This window comes from Bos indicus, chromosome 2, assembly GCF_029378745.1.
Source record: "Bos indicus isolate NIAB-ARS_2022 breed Sahiwal x Tharparkar chromosome 2, NIAB-ARS_B.indTharparkar_mat_pri_1.0, whole genome shotgun sequence".
Lineage (NCBI taxonomy): Eukaryota > Metazoa > Chordata > Mammalia > Artiodactyla > Bovidae > Bos > Bos indicus.
In genome coordinates this window covers 44308844-44328847 of record NC_091761.1, presented here as the reverse complement: position 1 = coordinate 44328847, position 20004 = coordinate 44308844, and the positions used below count along the sequence as shown (strand labels likewise).

Genomic DNA, 20004 nt, shown 5'->3' with positions numbered 1-20004 from the left:
AAGGAAATGGCAACCCACTCCAGTGTTCTTGCCTGGAGAATCACAGGGACGGAGGAGCCTGGTGGGCTGCCGTCTATGGGGTCACACAGAGTCGGACACGACTGAAGTGACTTAGCAGCAGCAGCAGCTGCAACATGTTTTATCTAGGAGTTGTTATTAAATGTTTTAAAATAAAAAGTTTATAAAACTTAGAAATGAATGCTTCAGTTGAATCCTAACTTTTTTTTTAAATTGGTACAGTACTAAGTAGCCAGGGGATTAAATATATATAAACTCTCCCAGGGTATATGCACTGCTTTCACTGATTTGTTGTGTAGAGATAGAACCTCACATGGGGCATCTTTCCTAGTTCTAAGTGGAAAAAAGAAATAATAGGGGTGAGCATAGTTTTGCCTCTTTATTACTGGAACACCGAGATCTATAATTCGCCACCATGTAAAAAAACGACTGGCAAGCACTATTTAGTGAAATGAAATGGCTGAATGGCAGATAGGCAATGCTAATTGAGAGTCCCTTGGACTGCAAGGAGATCCAACCAGTCCATTCTGAAGGAGATCAGCCCTGGGATTTCTTTGGAAGGAATGATGCTAAAGCTGAAACTCCAGTACTTTGGCCACCTCATGCGAAGAGTTGACTCATTGGAAAAGGCTCTGATGCTGGGAGGGATTGGGGGCAGGAGGAGAAGGGGACGACAGAGGATGAGATGGCTGGATAGCATCACTGACTCGATGGACGTGAGTCTCAGTGAACTCCAGGAGTTGGTGATGGACAGGGAGGCCTGGCGTGCTGTGATTCATGGGGTCGCAAAGAGTCGGACACGACTGAGCGACTGAACTGAACTGAACTGACTGAATTATAAAATAACCAGCCAATGTTTCTTTCATGTCAGAATTGCATTCTTTATATTATTAAAGCTTTGAATTCCTGAGTACTCAACTCACTGGTCAACTAGTGATAGGAAACTCTAAGTTAAAGGGATTTTGAAAGATTTAGGAGTACTTTGGGGGATAAAGGAAAGCCTACCAATATCATGTGGCTCTAGCAGTTAATTTCAGGCACAGTTTCCACTTTAATGAGCCAAAAGGGAAAGACAATCATAATTCCTGCCACTGACCTGTGGGGAAAGCATGAAGGTGAAGAATATGGTGACTGTGATACCTTCCAGTTCCTCTCTTTTAATGATCTACGACTTTCATTCTGAACCCAAGCACATTTTCCTCACCACACCCATCCATACTGTTCATTCTTTTTTTTTAAAAAATAGATGGCTCTGCTTTTTATTTATTTATGTATTGGCTGTGCTGCCCAGCTTCAGTTCAGTTCAGTTCAGCCACTCAGTCGTGTCTGACTCTTTGTGACCCCATGGACTGCAGCACGTCAGGCCTCCCTGTTCATCACCAACTCCTGGAACTTGCTCAAACTCATGTCCATTGAGTCCGTGATGCCATCCAACCATCTCATCCTCTGTCGTCCCCTTCTCCTCCCACCTTCAATCCTTCTCAACATCAGGGTCTTTTCAAATGAGTCACTTCTTTGTATCAAGTGGCCAAATTATTGGAGTATCAGCTTCAGCATCAGTCTTTCCAATGAATATTCAGGACTGATTTCCTTTAGGATTGACTGGTTTGATCTTCTTGCAGTCCAAGGGATTCTCAAGAGTCTTCTCCAACACCACAGTTCAAAAGCATCAATTCTTTGGCACTCAGCTTTCTTTACAGTCCAACTCTCACATCCAAACATGACTACTGGAAAAACTGTAGCTTTGACTAGATGGACCTTTGTTGGCAAAGTAATGTCTCTGCTTTTTAATATGCTGTCTAGGTTGGTCATAACTTTTCTTTTAAGGAGAAAGGGTCTTTTAATCTCATGGCTGCAGTCACTGTCTGCAGTGATTCTGGAGCCCAAGAAAATAAATTCTCTCACTGTTTCCATTGTTTCCCCATCTATTTGCCTTGAAGTGATGGGACCAGATGCCATGATGTTAGTTTTTTGAATGCTGAGTTTTAAGCCAACTTTTTCACTCTCCTCTTTCACTTTCATCAAGAGGCTCTTCAGTTCTTCTTCGCTTCTGCCATAAGGGTAGTGTCATCTGCGTATCTGAGGTTACTGATACAGGATCCCAGTTCCCTGACAAGGGATTAGATTCAATGCCACAACTGGGAAAAACTCTAACTCCTAACAACTGGACTGCCAAGGAACTCCGTCCTGTTCACTTTTTTCTTTTTCAAATTTATTTATTTTTATTAGAGGATGATTGCTTTACAATATTGGGTTGGTGTCTGAAATATATCAACATGAATCAATCATAGGTATACAATATACAGCCCTTCCCTCTTGAGACTCCCTCCCACCCCCCACCCCCCACCCTGTCCATTCTTAATCTTCAAAGGTTTTAACAACATTTATCAGTGCTACTGTCTGCAGAAGAGGCACCTGGTGTTTTTGTTGAGTCCATATTAACCCAATACTTTAAATCAAAGTACTGAAGGGAAACCATTCAATATCACGGTAATTCAAGTCTATGCCCTGACCAGTAATGCTGAAGAAGCTGGTTGAATGGTTCTATGAAGACCTACAAGACCTTCTAGAACTAACACCCAAAAAAGATATCCTTTTCATTATAGGGGACTGGAATGTAAAAGTAGGAAGTCAAGAGACACCTGGAGTAACAGGCAAATTTGGCCTTGGAGTACAGAATGAAGCATGGCAAAGGCTAATAGAGTTTTGCCAAGAGAATGCACTGGTCATAGCAAACACCCTCTTCCAACAACACAAGAGAAGACTCTACACGTGGACATCACGAGATGGTCAACACTGAAATCAGATTGGTTATATTTTTTGCAGCCAAAGATGGAGAAGCTCTATACAGTCAGCAAAAACAAGACCGAGAGCGGACTGTGGCTCAGATCATGAACTCCTTATTGCTAAATTCAGACTTAAATTGAAGAAAGTAGGGAAAACCACTAGACCATTCAGGTATGACCTAAATCAAATCCCTTATGACTATACACTGGAAGTCAGAAATAGATTTAAGGGACTAGATCTGATAGAGTGCCTGATGAACTATGGATGGACACTGTACAGGAGACAGGAATCAAGACCATCCCCATGGAAAAGAAATGCAAAAAAAGCAAAATGGCTGTCTGCGGAGGCCTTACAAATAGCTGTGTAAAGAAGGGAAGCGAAAAGCAAAGGAGAAAAGGAAAGATATAGCCATTTGAATGCAGAGTCCCAAAGAATAGCAAGGAGAGATAAGAAAGCCTTCCTCAGTGATCAATGCAAAGAAATAGAGGAAAACAATAGGATCTGAAACACTAGAGATCTCTTCAAGAAAATTAGAGATACTAAGGGAACATTTCAGGCAAAGATGGGCACAGTAAAGGACAGAAATGGTAGGGACCTAACAGAGGCAGAAGATCTTAAGAAGAGGTGGCAAGAATACACAGAAGAACTGTACAAAAAAGATCTTCATGACCCAGATAATCACGATGGTGTGATCACTCACCTAGAGCCAGACATCCTGGAATGTGAAGTCAAGTGGGCCTTAGAAAGCGTCACTACAAACGAAGCTAGTGGAGGTGATGGAATTCGAATTGAGCTATTTCAAATCCTGAAAGATGATGCTGTGAAAGTGCTGCACTCACTATGTCAGCAAATTTGGAAAACTTAGCAGTGGCCACAGGACTGGAAAAGGTCAGTTTTCATTCCAATCCCAAAGAAAGGCAATGCCAAAGAATGCTCAAACTACTGCACAATTGCACTCATCTCACACACTAGTAAAGTAATGCTTAAAATTCTCCAAGCCAGGCTTCAGCAATACGTGAAGGCAGAGGAACCAGAGATCAAATTGCCAACATCCGCTGGATCATGGAAAAATCAAGAGAGTTCCAGAAAAACATCTATTTCTGCTTTATTGACCATGCCAAAGCCTTTGACTGTGTGGATCACAATAAACTGGAAAATTCTGAAAGAGATGGGAATACCAGACCACCTGACCTGCCTCTTGAGAAAACTGTATGCAGGTCAGGAAGCAACAGTTAGAACTGGACATGGAACAACAGACTGATTCCAAATAGGAAAAGGAGTACGTCAAAGCTGTATATTGTCACCCTGCTTATTTAGCTTCTATGCAGAGTACATCATGAGAAATGCTGGGCTGGAGGAAGCACAAGCTGGAATCAAGATTGCCAGGAGAAATATCAATAACCTCAGATATGCAGATGACACCACCCTTATGGCAGAAAGTGAAGAGGAACTAAAGAGCCTCTTGATGAAAGTGAAAGAGGAGAGTGAAAAAGTTGGCTTAATGCTTAACATTCAGAAAACTACGATCATGGCATCCAGTCCCATCACTTCATGACAGATAGATTGGAAACATGGAAACAGTGGCAGACTTTATTTTTCAGGGCTCCAAAATCACTAGTCACTGGTGACTGCAGCCATGAAATTAAAAGACACTTATTCTTTGGAAGGAAAGTTATGACCAATCTAGACAGCATATTGAAAAGCAGAGACATTACTTTGCCAACAAAGGTCTGTCTAGTCAAGACTATGATTTTTCCAGTGGTCAGGTATGGATGTTAGAGTTGGACTGTAAAGAAAGCTGAGCACCGAAGAATTGATGCTTTTGAACTGTGGTGTTGTAGAAGACTCTTGAGAGTCCCTTGGACTGCAAGGAGATCCAACCAGTTCATCCTAAAGGAGATCAGTCCTGGGTGTTCACTGGAAGGACTGATGCTGAAGCTGAAACTCCAAACTTTGGCCGCCTGATGTGAAGAGCTGACTCATTTGAAAAGACCCTGATGCTGGGAAAGATTGAGGGCAGGAGGAGAGGGGATGACAGAGGATGAGATGGTTGGATGGCATCACCGACTCGCTGGACATGGGTTTGGTGAACTCTGGGAGTTGGTGATCGACAGGGAGGCCTGGCGTGCTGCAGTTCATGCAGTCGGAAAGAGTCGGACACGACTGAGCGACTAAACTGAACTGAACTGAAGGGAGTGAACTGTCCCTAACTGGGTATATCTAAGTTGGGTGACTGAAATTCCTGCAACAAGAGTAGTCCCTTTGGGACTGAGAGAAACTAGATCCTGTGTGGCCTTGTTTCATGAAGGAAACATCTGAAATTGATTAGTCACTTTTTCAAACGTCATGTTGTGAATTACTTTCTGTACTTGTACAGAATCCAGAGGCTCTGTACTAGTCAATGCACCTTCAGGGCTGGCACTTCAGGTAGGAGAATCCACGTGATTCTAAGTAATTTAAATAAAATTACTCGAACAGGGTGGTGTGATAGCAATACTACTGTCATAGGATCCTGGGTACTAACATTCACTTCAGAGGTCCTGTGTTTAATAGAGTAAATCTGAGTCCATTCAGCAATGGAAAATAAAGGGTAAGAGACGAGAACGACCATGGCTACTGTAATGTTGGAGGTTTGCAAGTCTCTGTGGAGGAGACGTGCTTCCCTCTTGCAGAGAGAGTGATGATTGTCATTTTACACGTACAGAAAAATTACAGAGCTCAAAGAGCCAGGGTCAGCTTTTGGTAACACAAGCCAGCTTGTAGCTAAACAGGATTAAAGGATTATATTTCATTTATATATTCAATTGTCTGCCTATCTGCTTTTCTCACCATGCATTATGTAACCGAATACCATAGTACTGAGGCAACTTGAACTTTGCACTTCTTAAATGTACTATTTCAACTTCTCTGAAAAGGAAAAGGGTATCTGGTGCAAGCAAAATGAAATCCAGCACTATAGTGTATAACCCAAATGGAAATTCAGGCTGGTCATATAAAAACACACATATGAAACAGGCTTGTGGGTCCTCGTCTCTCAAGACCCTTTTCTGTCTGCATCGTGCCTTTTCTTCTGTGAATCTAGAGGAAGCAATTGAACACTCACATTCAATTACACTATGTGTGGCTACTTTCCTGCTCCCAAGGCAGAGCTGAGTAGTTTTGTAAAGACCACATGGTCCACAAAGCCTAAAATATTTACTCCTTGGCACTTTACTCGAAATGTTTGCTGATCCCATTCTTAGAAGAAGCCTCACTCATGAAACCCATGATTCTCTCTGCAGGAATATATATATATATATATATATATATATATATATATATATATATATATTCATAATGATATATATATATCATTATATAATCATTATCTAATGCTGGAATCAAGATTGCCAGGAGAAATATCAATAACCTCAGATATGCAGATGACACCACCCTTATGGCAGAAAGTGAAGAGGAACTAAAAAGCCTCTTGATGAAGGTGAAAGAGGAGAGTGAAAAAGTTGGCTTAAAACTCAACATTCAGAAAACGAAGATCATGGCATCTGGTCCCATCACTTCATGGGAAATAGATGGGGAAACAGTGGAAACAGTGTCAGACTTTATTTTTGGGGGCTCCAAAATCACTACAGATGGTGACTGCAGCCATGAAATTAAAAGACCCTTACTCCTTGGAAGAAAAGTTATGACCAACCTAGATAGCATATTGAAAAGCAGAGACATTCCTTTGCCAACAAAGATCCATCTAGTCAAGGCTATGGTTTTTCCAGTGGTCATGTATGGATCTGAGAGTTGGACTGTGAAGAAAGCTGAGCGCCAAAGAATTGATGCTTTTGAACTGTGGTGTTGGAGAAGACTCTTGAGAGTCCCTTGGACTGCAAGGAGATCCAACCAGTCCATTCTGAAGGAGATCAGCCCTGGGATTTCTCTGGAAGGAATGATGCTAAAGCTGAAACTCCAGTAATTTGGCCACCTCATGTGAAGAGTTGACTCATTAGAAAAGACTCTGATGCTGGGAGGGGTTGGAGGCAGGAGGAGAAGGGGACAACAGAGGATGAGATGGCTGGATGGCATCACTGACTCGATGGACGTGAGTCTGGGTGAACTCCGGGAGTTGGTGATGGACAGGGAGGCCTGGCATGCTGCGATTCATGGGGTCGCAAAGAGTCGGACATGACTGAGCCACTGAACTGAACTGAACTGATATCATATATAGTAACCTATCTGTTGCCATTCAGTCTCTAAAGTCTGTCGGATGAGAAGACAGAGATCTTATGCTGACTTGGCAAAGATATATGACCTCTGGAAAGTCAGTTCATCTCTCTTGGTCTCAGTTCTCTCATTTGCTAAATGATCAGTCTTTCCCTAGAATTGTTCCATGAAACACTATATCGACAGGATGCTCTGTGGAAAAATGGTTCTATAGCCAAAATTTAGGAGAAGCAATGTACACTATCCTAATGGAGCTATAAAATATCTATTAGCATATTAAAGCTTTTGCAGTAAAGAGAATAGTCTGTTTGTTTACATAAATGTTGTCTCAAACACTTTTGGTACCAAAATGCTTTCTACCTATTGAATTGCATACTGGGAAGAACACACGCCAGGAAATACTACACCAGGTGCTTTTCAAGGTCCCTTTTTTCTTCAATAGTCCCTGAGTTCATTTTTCTCGGTACAGAGAGTTAATCTTTTCAATACTTTTTTAGACTTCCCTTTCTAAGGACTGCTGCCTGTAATTTCTTAGCCATGCGAGACTCAGCTAGTGCAATTTGCTGACTTTTCAGATTGGAGATGCAGTGGCCAATTAAGGAAGTTGCAAATTCTCCTAGAGGAACTAAAATGACGCAGTCATCAGCCATCTTTGGATGACAATGATAATTACGGTCTTGAAGTAGGGGAAATGCAGATACATTTTGAGATTACTACTAGTTTTTATAATCTGAAGATTTTCTCAAAAATTCCAAAATGAATATACAGATTCTTCTTAGTATTATCAATGCTATTCAAACAATACCAAATGAACATGTTTAACAATGTGAATACAGAGTTTATACAGAATATTAAATACAAAGTAACCTTGCTTATCCAGACTACTTGTTTAAGATTCCAGGTTATCAAACCAGTTATACAAAACAAGAAAGTGTTTATCCTGCTGACATAACAACAGGGCAAAGCTGCCTTCCCAGTGCATCAGGATGTTGGAGATTCCTGACATGAGGACACAGAGTAAGGCCACTCACAGTACCATCTGCATTGAAGTCCACTATCTTCTCTTGGTTCCAATTATTTCAGATGTAATATGTTGTACTCAAACACAACTACTCAACTACCAACCCTCTCAGCAGCTAAAATATATCAACATTAATAAGACAAGTTATTTTTCTCTAGTAATTATTAGAGATAAATGTTAATAAACACATTCTGTAAAAAGATCAAATTCATAAGGAACAAGTTTAGTTCATCTGAAATGCATCTCAAGGAATCACATACTGAGACTTCTTATAACATCATTAACCAAAACTTGTATAGATATTCCTCTAAACCAGTGTTAGTCAACAGGGAGTGATGGCTTTCCCTATGTATGAAGATATTTTCAGTTGCCACAACTCAATAGTTGTTACTGGCCAGGGATGATGCTAAACATCCTACAATGCACAGGACAGGTCCCTATAACAAAAAATTATCCAACACACAACGTGGAGCAACCCTGATCTAAATTGTTCTTTCTTTTTTTTAGACTTTAAACTTTTTATTTTGTATTGGGGTATAGCCAATTAATAATATTGTGATTGTTGTTGTTCAGTTGCTCAGTTGTGTCCAATCCTTTGCGACCCATGGACTGCAGCATGCCAGGCTTCCCTGTCCTTCACCATCTCTCAAAGCTTGCTCAAACTCATGTCCATTGAGTTGGTGATGCCATCCAACCATCTCATCCTCTGTCAACCCTTTCTCCTCCTGCCTTCAATCTTTCCCAGCATCAAGGTCTTTTCCAATGAGTCGGGTCTTTCCATCAGGTGGCCAAAGTATTGGAGCTTCAGCATCAGTCCTTCTGATGAATATTCAGGATTGATTTCCTTTAGGATTTACTGGTTTGATCTCCTTGAGTCCAAGGGACTCTCAAGAGTCTTCTCCAAGACTCTTGTTATGATAGTTTCAGGTAAACAGCAAAGGGACTTAGTCATACATACACATGTATCTGGAGAAGGCAATGGCAAGCCACTCCAGTACTCTTGCCTAGAAAATCCCATGGATGGAGGAGCCTGGTAGGCTGCAGTCCATGGGGTCGCTACTAGTCGGATGCGACTGAGAGACTTCACTTACACTTTTCACTTTCACGCAATGGAGAAGGAAATGGCAACCCACTCCAGTGTTCTTGCCTGGAGAATCCAAGGGATGGAGGAGCCTGGTGGGCTGCCGTCTATGGGGTCGCACAGAGTCGGACATGACTGAAGCGACTTAGCAGCAGCAGCAGCATACATGTATCCATTCTTCCTCAAAACCCCTTCCCATCCAGGCTGGCACATAACATTGAGTAGAGTTCCATGTGCTATACAATAGGTCCTTGTTGTTTATCCATTTTGAATATAGCAGTGTGTACACTTGCAGATGACACCACGCTTATGGCAGAAAGTGAAGAGGAACTAAAAAGCCTCTTGATGAAAGTGAAAGAAGAGAGTGGAAAAAGTTGGCTTAAAGCTCAACATTCAGAAAACTAAGATCATGGCATTTGGTCCCATCAGTTCATGACAAATAGATGGGGAAACAGTGGCTGACTTTATTTTTCTGGGCTCCAAAATCACTGCAGATGGTGACTGTAGCCATGAAATTAGAAGACCCTTACTCCTTGGAAGGAAAGTTATGACCAACCTAGATAGCATATTCAAAAGCAGAGACATTACTTTGCCAACAAAGGGCCATCTAGTCAAGGCTTTGATTTTTCCAGTGGTCCTGTATGGATGTGAGAGTTGGACTGTGAAGAAAGATTAGCACCGAAGAATTGATGCTTTTGAACTGTGGTGTTGGAGAAGACTCTTGAGAGTCCCTTGGACTGCAAGGAGATCCAACCAGTCCATTCTGAAGGAGATCAGCCCTGGGATTTCTTTGGAAGGAGTGATGCTAAAGCTGAAACTCCAGTACTTTGGTCACCTCATGGGAAGAGTTGACTCATTGGAAAAGACTCTGATGCTGGGAGGGATTGGGGGCAGGAGGAGAAGGGGACGACAGAGGATGAGATGGCTGGATGGAACCACTGACTCAATGGCCATGAGTTTGAGTGAACTCCGGGAGTTGGTGATGGACAGAGAGGCCTGGCGTGCTGCAATTCATGGGGTTGCAAAGAGTCGGACACAAATGAGCGACTGAACTGAACTGAACTGAGTGTATATGAACTACTCTTTTAATCTAAAAAAGATCTATGAAGTAATATCTGCAAGGATATTCATGACCTCACAGATTGTTTGCCAACTGCTGACTCAACCAACTGGAATCTTATTAGACTACATGCTTCTTGAAGGCAGGAATGTGTCTTTGTCTCCTTAGCATCTAGCAAGGTAACAGGTCTAATGCTTAAATAATGGCATTTAGTTCTCACCAAGAGGGTTGATTTTAGGTGATGAGAAATGAAATATTTCCTACTGCATCAGTAAAAAGGATGTCACAGTCATCAGCAATTGCAGCCCTCCAATGTGAGCTGGTGAGCCTTAAAGCCACTTTAGGAAGGAAAAGAATACCAGTCACAGACTGCAGCCACTCCCCACAGTGAGCCCCAGGGGAGCTCAAAATGTAAAAAAACGCAGCATACTTGCCCCAGTTAGCTGAGATGCACATGAAAGGAATGATTTCAGTGAGCCCAGACTCTTGCACCTTCCCATTCATATAAAAGTGCTAAATTCCTTAACTTGAGATATCTTTTTTTTTTTTCATTAACAATAATCTTTTGACATTAAGACTACCTACCCTTTGTTGCAAAACTTCTGTTTAACCTGGCTCCTCTCTCACCTCCTCAGAGCGGTTCTCTCAGGATTACTTGAGATGCTGTCTCTTGGGCTTATAGTCCTAAAAATTCCCACGGAATAAAATGTAATCCTCAACTTTTAGGTTGTAAATATTTTTTAAGTCGACAGTGAGCTACACAGAATTGAGATGAATAAATCTTTGAATTTGTTTGATTTAACCTTATAGAGGCATGGATACCATGTCCTCAGAGGTGCACACGTGTTGTTCTCTGAAACATCTTAACGATGTTTTGAAACAACAGGCATGTTACTTGATTTGACATATCTTCTGTTTAATTTTATACTCTTCTCTTCCCTGGGCTCTACAACCCTCATGATCTCCATAACATGTCTATGCTGATCACATCCAAACTCTAGGTAGAATGAGAGTGTCAAAGTAGGGAAGGGATGTCAGAGGCCACAGCCTTTGGTCTTCACCAGATGAGATTCCTTCCACAACACCTGACATCAGGTCCCAGGTCCCACTCCACTCCCACCCCTACCTCCAACTGAATGCAACTAGAGACAAGCTCTCTACTTAGACAGCCATTATGGAACGCCTTCCTCCTTTTGGGTAAGTCTGATTGCTGTACCAAATGAAATCAGACAGGCCCAACTGCTCTCAAGTCCACCCAGATCTGCTCCTCAAACTCAACAGAGATTAGCCACACATCTGGAACCTCCTGGAAGCAGTGCCGCTCTCACAGTGTGAACTCAGACATGGTCAATGAGATCTGCGATGTTTAATTGGCATCTTTCCTTTGGTACTTTTCCCTCTTTAATTTCCACCATTCAAGCAGATGGCAGGGTCTGTGCTTCCTTGTCTGCTGAGAGAAGGGGTGTTTGTTACAGGAAATTGACTGCTCTCCATTTCCCCTTCTGGATTTTGTGTCCTTAAAGCCTAAACTGGATGGAAACATTCTGTGCTAACTGCCTCTGGAAACAAATGAAGGTGGGGACGCTTTTAGATGCAACAAAAGCAAAGAGCATGTTCCTTTAATAGCAATGAGGGGGTGGGCGGGGCAGAGGAAGATACTGACAGAGAAGGGGGCTCTCCTGCCAGTGCCCCAGAGAGGAGGGGCTATGTGTCTCCCTGCCTTGCCAAAGACCCTTTGTTCCCAATAAGGAAGGTCTGATGCAACACAACATCCATTCTTTTTCTTTTTTAAGATATTTATTTGGCTGCACTGCGTCTTAGTTGCGAAATGCAGGATCTTTAGTTGAGGCATAGAAACTTTTAGTTAAGTCATGTGGGATCTAGCTCCCTGACAAGGGATTGAACCTCGGCCACCTGCATCGCAAGCTCAGAAGCTTAGCCACTGGACCACCATGTAAGTCCCACAGCACCCATTTTTAAGGACCTTGTGGATTTGGTCAATGAATTGGTTCTCTGAATTCGAGCTCCTCCCCTCACTCTCTCAACTTTCTTGCCAACCCCACCCTTACCATTTGGGGGTCCTTGTTCTGCTCTTGGTTAGGGTAAAGGCAGCTGCAAGCGTGGTTAAGCATCCTGCCTGCCCAAGTGGGCTAGGGGTCAAAGTGGAAAATGTGCTGTTTCTCACACAGTGAACTTGGGGGCCAGAAATGCATCCACACGACACAGCTATGTGTCCAGTGGAGTGGTACAGTGGACAGAGCTTTGGAGTCAGACATATCCAGGGTTGAGTCTTGGGGCTCACTTATTTTTTTATTTATATTGGAGCACAACTAATTGTTACTTCCAATAAATTTCTTAATGGGGACTTAGCTTTCTCCTGGAGAAACTAAGAATAGTGTTATTTACTCTGGTGTCACAGAGGTGTATGCCCCCATTCCCCTGGAGTGAGGACCTGCTGTGATGAGAGCAGTCAGCAGATAGCCTTGCGTTGCTGTGCCTTCAGGATCCACCAGGTATTCAAGCAAGGCCATGCTCTCCCTAGGCTGCTCCTAGACACTGCCTGAGTATGGCGACTAGAGCCAGAACATTCCTGCCCAAAATGAGGATCCTCTGCTGCTACTGCTGCTAAGTTGCTTCAGTCGTGTCTGACTCTTCGTGACCCCATGGACTGCAGCCTACCAGGCTCCTCTGCCCATGGGATTTTCCAGGCAAGAGTACTGGAGTGGGGTGCCATTGCCTTCTCCGGAGGATCCTCTAGTACTCTGGGAATCCCCAGCTCCTAGGGGGAGACTTTCTCAAGGTCTGAAGGTCTTCCTCTCCACTTTTTCCTTCCTTCTTTCCTTTCTCTGAGTCAGAACTGCATCAGATCTGGAGGCTCTCCTTCCAGTTCTGCTTCTGTTTCCCTCCACCCTTTTTTTTTCTCATAGGCATTTGTTGTTGTTGTTCAGTTGCTCTGTCATGTCCAAATCTTTGCAACTGCATGGACTGCAGCACACCAGGCTGCCCTGTCCTTCACTATCTCTCTGAGTTTGTTCAAACTCATGTCCATTGAGTTGGTGAGCCTATCTCATCCTCTGTCGCTCCCTTCTCCTCCTGCTCTCAATCTTTCCCAGCATCAGGGTCTTGTCCAGAGAGTTGGCTCTTCACATCAGGTGGCCAAAGTATTGGAGTTTCAGCTTCAGCATCAGTCCCAATGAATGTTCAGGACTGACTTTCTTTAGGATTGACTGGCTTGATCTCCTTGCAGTCCAAGGGACTCTCAAGAGCCTTCTCCAGAACCACAATTCAAAAGCATCAATTCTTTGGCGCTCAGCCTTCTTTATGGTCCAACTCTCACATCTGTACCTGACTACTGGAAAAACCATAGCTTTGACTATATGGACCTTTGTGGTTCATAGTGAAAGTGATGTCTCTGCTTTTTAATACACTGTCTAGGTTCATCATAGCTTTCCTTCCAAAGAGCATCTTTTAATTTTCTGGCTACAGTCACTGTCTATTTCTGCTTTATTGACTATGCCAAAGCCTTTGACTGTGTGGATCACAATAAACTGTGGAAAATTCTGAAAGAGATGGGAGTACCAGACCACCTGACCTGCCTCTTGAGAAATTGTATGCAGGTCAGGAAGCAACAGTGAGAACTGGACATGGAACAACAGACTGGTTCCAAATAGGAAAAGGAGTACGTCAAAGCTGTGTATTGTCACCCTGCTTATTTAACTTCTATGCAGAGTACATCATGAGAAACACTGGGCTGGAGGAAGCACAAGCTGGAATCAAGATTGCCGGGAGAAATATCAATAACCTCAGATATGCAGATGACACCACCCTTATGGCAGAAAGTGAAGAGGAACTAAAGAGCCTCTTGATGAAAGTGAAAGAGGAGAGTGAAAAAGTTGGCTTAAAACTCAACATTCAGAAAACAAAGATCATGGCATCCGGTCCCATCACTTCATGGCAAATAGATGGGGAAACAGTGGAAACAGTGTCAGACTTTATTTTTTGGGGCCCCCAAATCACTGCAGATCGTGATTGCAGCCATGAAATTAAAAGACGCTTACTCCCTGGAAGGAAAGTTATGACCAACCTAGATAGCATATCAAAAAGCAGAGACATTGTTTTGTCAACAAAGGTCCGTCTAGTAAAGGCTATGATTTTTCCAGTGGTCATGTATGGATGTGAGAGTTGGACTATAAAGAAAGCTGAGTGCCAAAGAATTGATGCTTTTGAACTGTGGTGTTGGAGAAGACTCTTGAGAGTCCCTTGGACTGCAACGAGATCCAACCAGTCCATCCTAAAGGAGATCAGTCCTGAATATTCATTGGAAGGACCGATGCTAAAGCTGAAACTCCAATACTTTGGCCACCTGATGTGAAGAGCTGACTCATTTGAAAAGACCCTGATGTTGGGAAAGCCTGAGGGCAGGAGGAGAAGGGGATGACAGAGGATGAGATGGTTGGATGGCATCACCGACTCAATAGTCATGGGTTTGGCTGGACTTCGGGAGTTGGTGATGGACCGGGAGGCCTGGTGTGCTGTGGTTCATGGGGTTGCAAAGAGTCGGGCATGACTGAGTGACTGAACTAAACTGAACTGAACTGTCTGCAGTGGCTTTATAGCCCAAGAAGATAAAATCTGCCACTGTTTTCATTTTTTTCTCTTCTATTTGCCATGAAGTGATGGGACCAGATGCCATGATCTTAGTTTTTTGAATGTTGATGTTTAAGCCAGGTTCTTCACTCTCATAGGCATTTTCCCTAATAAATCTGTACTTTGAATTCACTTAAGTGTCTGCTTCTCAGAAAACCCAACTGATATAACTACCCCTAGAAAACTGTTCTAAAAATTTAAAACAATAGCATAGTTCCTGTCTTTTGGTAGCTGCTCAGTTCAAGGTTAGCTTCCTCCAAGTGGGATGCATTACAGGGTCAGGGACTGAGTAACACACTTCTATATCTGCTCAGTACTTTAAGCATGGATTCCATGTATAAGTGAACTTCAGTAGTCAGCAATGTGGAGTTAGACTTCTTAATATAGCATTCCAGACTCTGACCTATCAAGATTATCTGCAGGCAGGTAACCATGTTTGGGTGTGTGAACAGGTGGCTTGGATTGTGAGGGAAGGAAATTGGCTTGGGTGCTAGGAAGACCTAAATCTAATCTTAATTTGCTATGTACCTTAGGAAAATCACTTAACCTCTCTGTCTTCAGTTGACTCAACTATATAATGGGGATAATACTGCTTAGTTTACTAACTGTGAGGGTTAGAGGTAATCTAGGTAAGGCATCTAGCACAGTGTCTGGCCCATTAGATGCTTGTCTAATGTGTTGCCTGTATATCCTGATTCTTACCCTGTAGTCTTAGTGCCTACATCATTTCATTCATTCAATATTTATTGTAGGTCTACTATGATAGGAACTTGAGACATAACAGTGAAACTGACAGGCACAGATCCTCACAGAGTCTGACAGGTTGGCACATCATAGTACAAAGTACATCCAGTAATTATAACAGAAACATTTAGATGCTGCTTATTATGTGCTAGGTACTGTTCTAAGAGCTGTACTATACATTCACTCATTGAACCTTTATATCAATCCAACCATATATCTGCTCAAGATGAGATAACTAGGGATGTGATAGATTTGAACCCAGGCAGTCAGCTTCAGAGTCTATATTTTTAACAGCTACATTGTTGCTTCTCTCAACATCTGAATTAGATTTTATGGCTCCACAGAGCAGGAATGATCCTTATACAAGTATATAACAAAACTCAGTGAATTCAATTAGTAGACAAACAGTTATTTCCTTAGAGAAACAGTTATTTCCTTTACAGAAATAGTAAGTCAGCCGAGCAGGTGTAGACACTCCTGACCCACATGACAGTTACCATCCCCCAACCTCCCACTTCCTCACTATTTGCTCAGCTTTGAACTCAGCAGCTGTTCTCTGGCAGTGGCCTTAGAAGAAAAATTGTTATAATACCGTTTTTCACCTTACTTAGCCTTGACCTTTTCATCTGCAGTAACCACAGGGCTCTTCTGGTTCTAATAAATTCTCAATTTTCAGTGTCATCATCTTTTATGCCTATCAGAACTTTCTGGCAGAAAAGTTAAAGTCAAATCGGTGTGTTTTATTTGTTGTTTTCTTTTCATAAAAGCATCCACATGACTGCATTAAGTAGTTTGCTGAGTGTCTGCAAGGCAGTCAAGGTGGCAGTAAGGACATTGGACCCCGGACACGAAGTTCATTTCTTATTATGTGGCAGACAATAACCAAGCTTTGGATGCCTGGGTAGCCAAAGTGACAGCAGCAGTTTGTTCCAAGAAATCCTTTAGGTTTATGACAACATACCATTCTCATGACCATTCTAGAATAAAAATGACAATGCTAATATGATAAAAACCCACCAGCCTCTTCTAACTAGTCAAGAATGATTAAGACAAAAAAAAAATGATTGTACTTACAGGGGGGCACTGTGCAAGTTTATCAGCTGCTACCAGTTGAACATTTAAGTGTTTACTTTGAGACTTTCCTCTCGATTTAATCAACCGCTGTAAAACCTGATAGAAGAAAACATGAATCTGAGATACTATCAGTGAGTTGAAAGAAAACCAAATAAATCAAGACTTTTTTTTCAGAGTCTGTTTAACCCTGAGTATTTAACAGGGAGGAAACACAAAATGACAAGTTTTGTATACATATAAACTCTCTAGTGACATCATTCAGTTACATTGGCTTTCAGTTATAGTGGATTTGATATGTCCATCCTATTCTTGCTACATGTGAGGTCTTGGTGGGTTCTTAAGTCCCCTTCCTAGATTTTATCCAGAGATTTCAAAAAGAGCCCTGCAAAAGTGGAGGCACTGATCTGTACCAGATCATTTATGTCCAAATTCAGTTGAGCAGCATTTTGGTTCACTATCTTGATGTCTGATCAATATCAGAGTCACTTATATATTTGACTCTTTATGTCATTGATAATTATTAAGGCATTCCAGTCTAATCTGACATTAATAGGACAATTTCATTTTCAAAATCTAGGCAAAACATTTGCACTGGTATATTGCTACCTATAAACCAGTGATATACCTATGTCTTTTGGGGCACTGCTGTAATGGCATTTTTCTATATACTCCTCTTTCCCTTAATTATTTTTTAGCTGAAATAGGATGGTTCCTTGCAAATAGTACTAATCTATGAGGCTCTATGATACCACAGCACACATATCCACGAGGGGACCCGTTCCTGCACTTATGGACTCACTGGCGATTGGGGCCAGAGGGTTGAACTCTGTTCCGCTGCAGTGAAGGGTGCTTGACTCCCCTTCAGTTCTGGGTCAGCGACTCTAAGTGGTCAAAGCCATTTCACTCCATTCTAATGATTGCCCAAAGGTCCTGGCTTGGTCAGGACTCCAAGCTCACCCTGCACAGAACCAGTGCCTGGAGAGATGGAAGGCTGAGGAGGTCAGGAGGGTTGGGAAGGGCACATGCTTCCCCTGGGAGAGGAGACTACTGGTCCAGTTTAAAGTTGAATACGCATTTAAGCAAGAAAATGAACTCTTGGAGCCACTGCAAAGAAACTGATTGTTAAGGTACTACCTCCCAAGGGTATCTATTTCATATTCACTTTTTAAAATTAAAAAACATCCAAGTCAAAAGGGACCAATTTAAAAATAAATAAATAAATGGATATATAAAAGTTTGTAAGGGAAAAAAGGGACCGATTTGAGGCTGTCTCACTTTTATTTTTATCTCCCCCATTGGCATAAAGATACATGGCAGATACTCCATTGTGCTTCATCATAGAATAATTATATTCCTTGAAGGATTCTCCAGGCCAGAATACTGGAGTGGCTAGCCTTTCCCTTCTCCAGGGGATCTTCCCAACCCAGGGATCAAATCCAGGTCTCCTGCATTGCAGGCAGATTCTTTACCAGCTGAGCCACTGGGGAAGCCCAAGAACACTGGAGTGGGTAGCCTATCCCTTCTCTAGTAGATCTTCCCGACAACCAAACCGGGGTCTCCTGCATTGCAGGTGGATTCTTTACCAACTGAGCTATCAGGGAAGCCCTGAAGAACCCAACCTAAGCATAAATGCACGGATCTATAAAGTTTCCACGAGAGATGTTATACAGTAATGTTTGGCTTTAGATTTATGGTAAATATTTGTGTACTTCTTGAACTATTTTCTCTCTCAACTGGGAAGATAATATAGGTGATATAAGAATCAATTTTACCTAAGAGATTTACCAAGATAGCACCTAAAATCTCTGAAAAGCCAGACTTAACTTTTCATCATCTTTCCTGCTTTGTTTTGTTTTTCTTTTTTGCTTTTTTATTATATTCTTGCATAACTGCCTGGTTTGGGAACCACACAGACAGTGAGTTTCTTGAAGGAATAAATTATTCTTTATTTGCTATCTCAAAACTTCAAGAATCTGTACAGAACAGGTGAATCAAAAACAGTATTCATTAAAAGGGTCTTAAAAAGACATTTTCCTTGCCACAAGCAAAAATGCACAGAGTGAAGAGTGTTTCAAAAGAAATTGACCTTCTAAATCTTAAGACAGAAATGAGCTAATTACCTTTGGAGATGAGACTTTTACATGAACAATAATTGGTGCTAAGGAGGTCTTTATAAGTTGTGCTGGGTGATTGATGGTGTCTGCATCAAGAACAACCAGTTGCAAAGATCTTGCCAACTCAAAGATTCTTTCAATTTCACTTTGTACTTCCGCTAAAAGAAGAGAAATAACAAATAACAGGTCATGGTATTTTTATTAATTAGTTCCTATATTTAAAAAATAGTACCTCTTTCAGATATGTTAGTCTACATTGCAAAACCGAATATTTTGAATTTTCATAGTTCTATCTAACTTAAGATCTTTTCCAAAGAGAGACGGGTTTTAAATTTTACCCAAAACCAAACAGTTGGTGGAAAAAACTGAGATGGTGCACTGGATTTGCTTCTTACACTCACTCTAATATTTAGCTATTTACATAGCTATGTTGTTTTGATTGTGATTTTGTTCTAAAGAACTTTTATTTTAGCTCTAGAAGCTGAAACCACATTTTAGGAAGCAACCAAAATACAGGTGCAGAGCAACATCACATGGAAAACAAACAGCACTGAAATACGTCTACCAATCAACAGTTTGCAGGTTAATGTTTATGGAAATGTTTTTATAAAGTCTTGCGGCTCATCTGTTCTGACTGATATGCACATTTTTGTATCCTTGTTAAATGTTCTGGACCTACTCTTACAATTAGCATACTGCTAAGTCTTCCCAGGGACGGGGGAGCCTGGTGGGCTGCCGTCTATGGGGTCACACAGAGTCGGACATGACTGAAGTGACTTAGCATAGCATAGCAAGTCTTCATTAAGTGCTAGGGCCAGTGGACTTATTCTATGGCATAATTATCTTCAGGATTAAAAAAATACAACTTAATACCAATTATATTAAAGTGTCACAATGCATTTCGATGCAGATCTACTGGGCCAGGTTTAATAGCCAACTGACCTGAATTTGTGCATGAATCTGGTCAAATGAAAGATCTAGTTATTTTCAATGTTCAAAGCAATCTGGCTGTTGTTTAAGTAAAAATTAAGCAGATTATCTGCAAAACATAATATGGATTTCTGAAATATAAAAGCTTGTTGTAATATATCTTCTTATAAATCACCTGATTTATTGAGCGTGTCCAAAATCTGAATTAGTCTATTTAATTTTCAGAGAGATGGTCTCGTTTTGCTTTTTGGTTTCTTTTGGCTACAGGTATAACCTACCAATATTGTAATCTTGTCTAAATTACACCGAGTAGACAAAG

General features: G+C 41.6%; 1 protein-coding gene across 4 annotated transcripts in view; it reads right to left on the bottom strand.

Moving 5' to 3' along the window:
* CACNB4 (calcium voltage-gated channel auxiliary subunit beta 4) overlaps positions 1-20004 on the bottom strand; it is a 279581-nt gene that overhangs the window by 14918 nt on the left and 244659 nt on the right. For all 4 annotated transcript variants that reach the window (XM_019972642.2, XM_019972649.2, XM_070767875.1 and 1 more), the window contains 2 exons: positions 18762-18913; positions 16642-16737 (listed from right to left, as the gene is read on the bottom strand). In XM_019972642.2, the coding sequence (XP_019828201.1) occupies positions 16642-16737; positions 18762-18913 (248 nt within the window). The remainder of the gene's footprint in view (positions 1-16641; positions 16738-18761; positions 18914-20004) is intronic.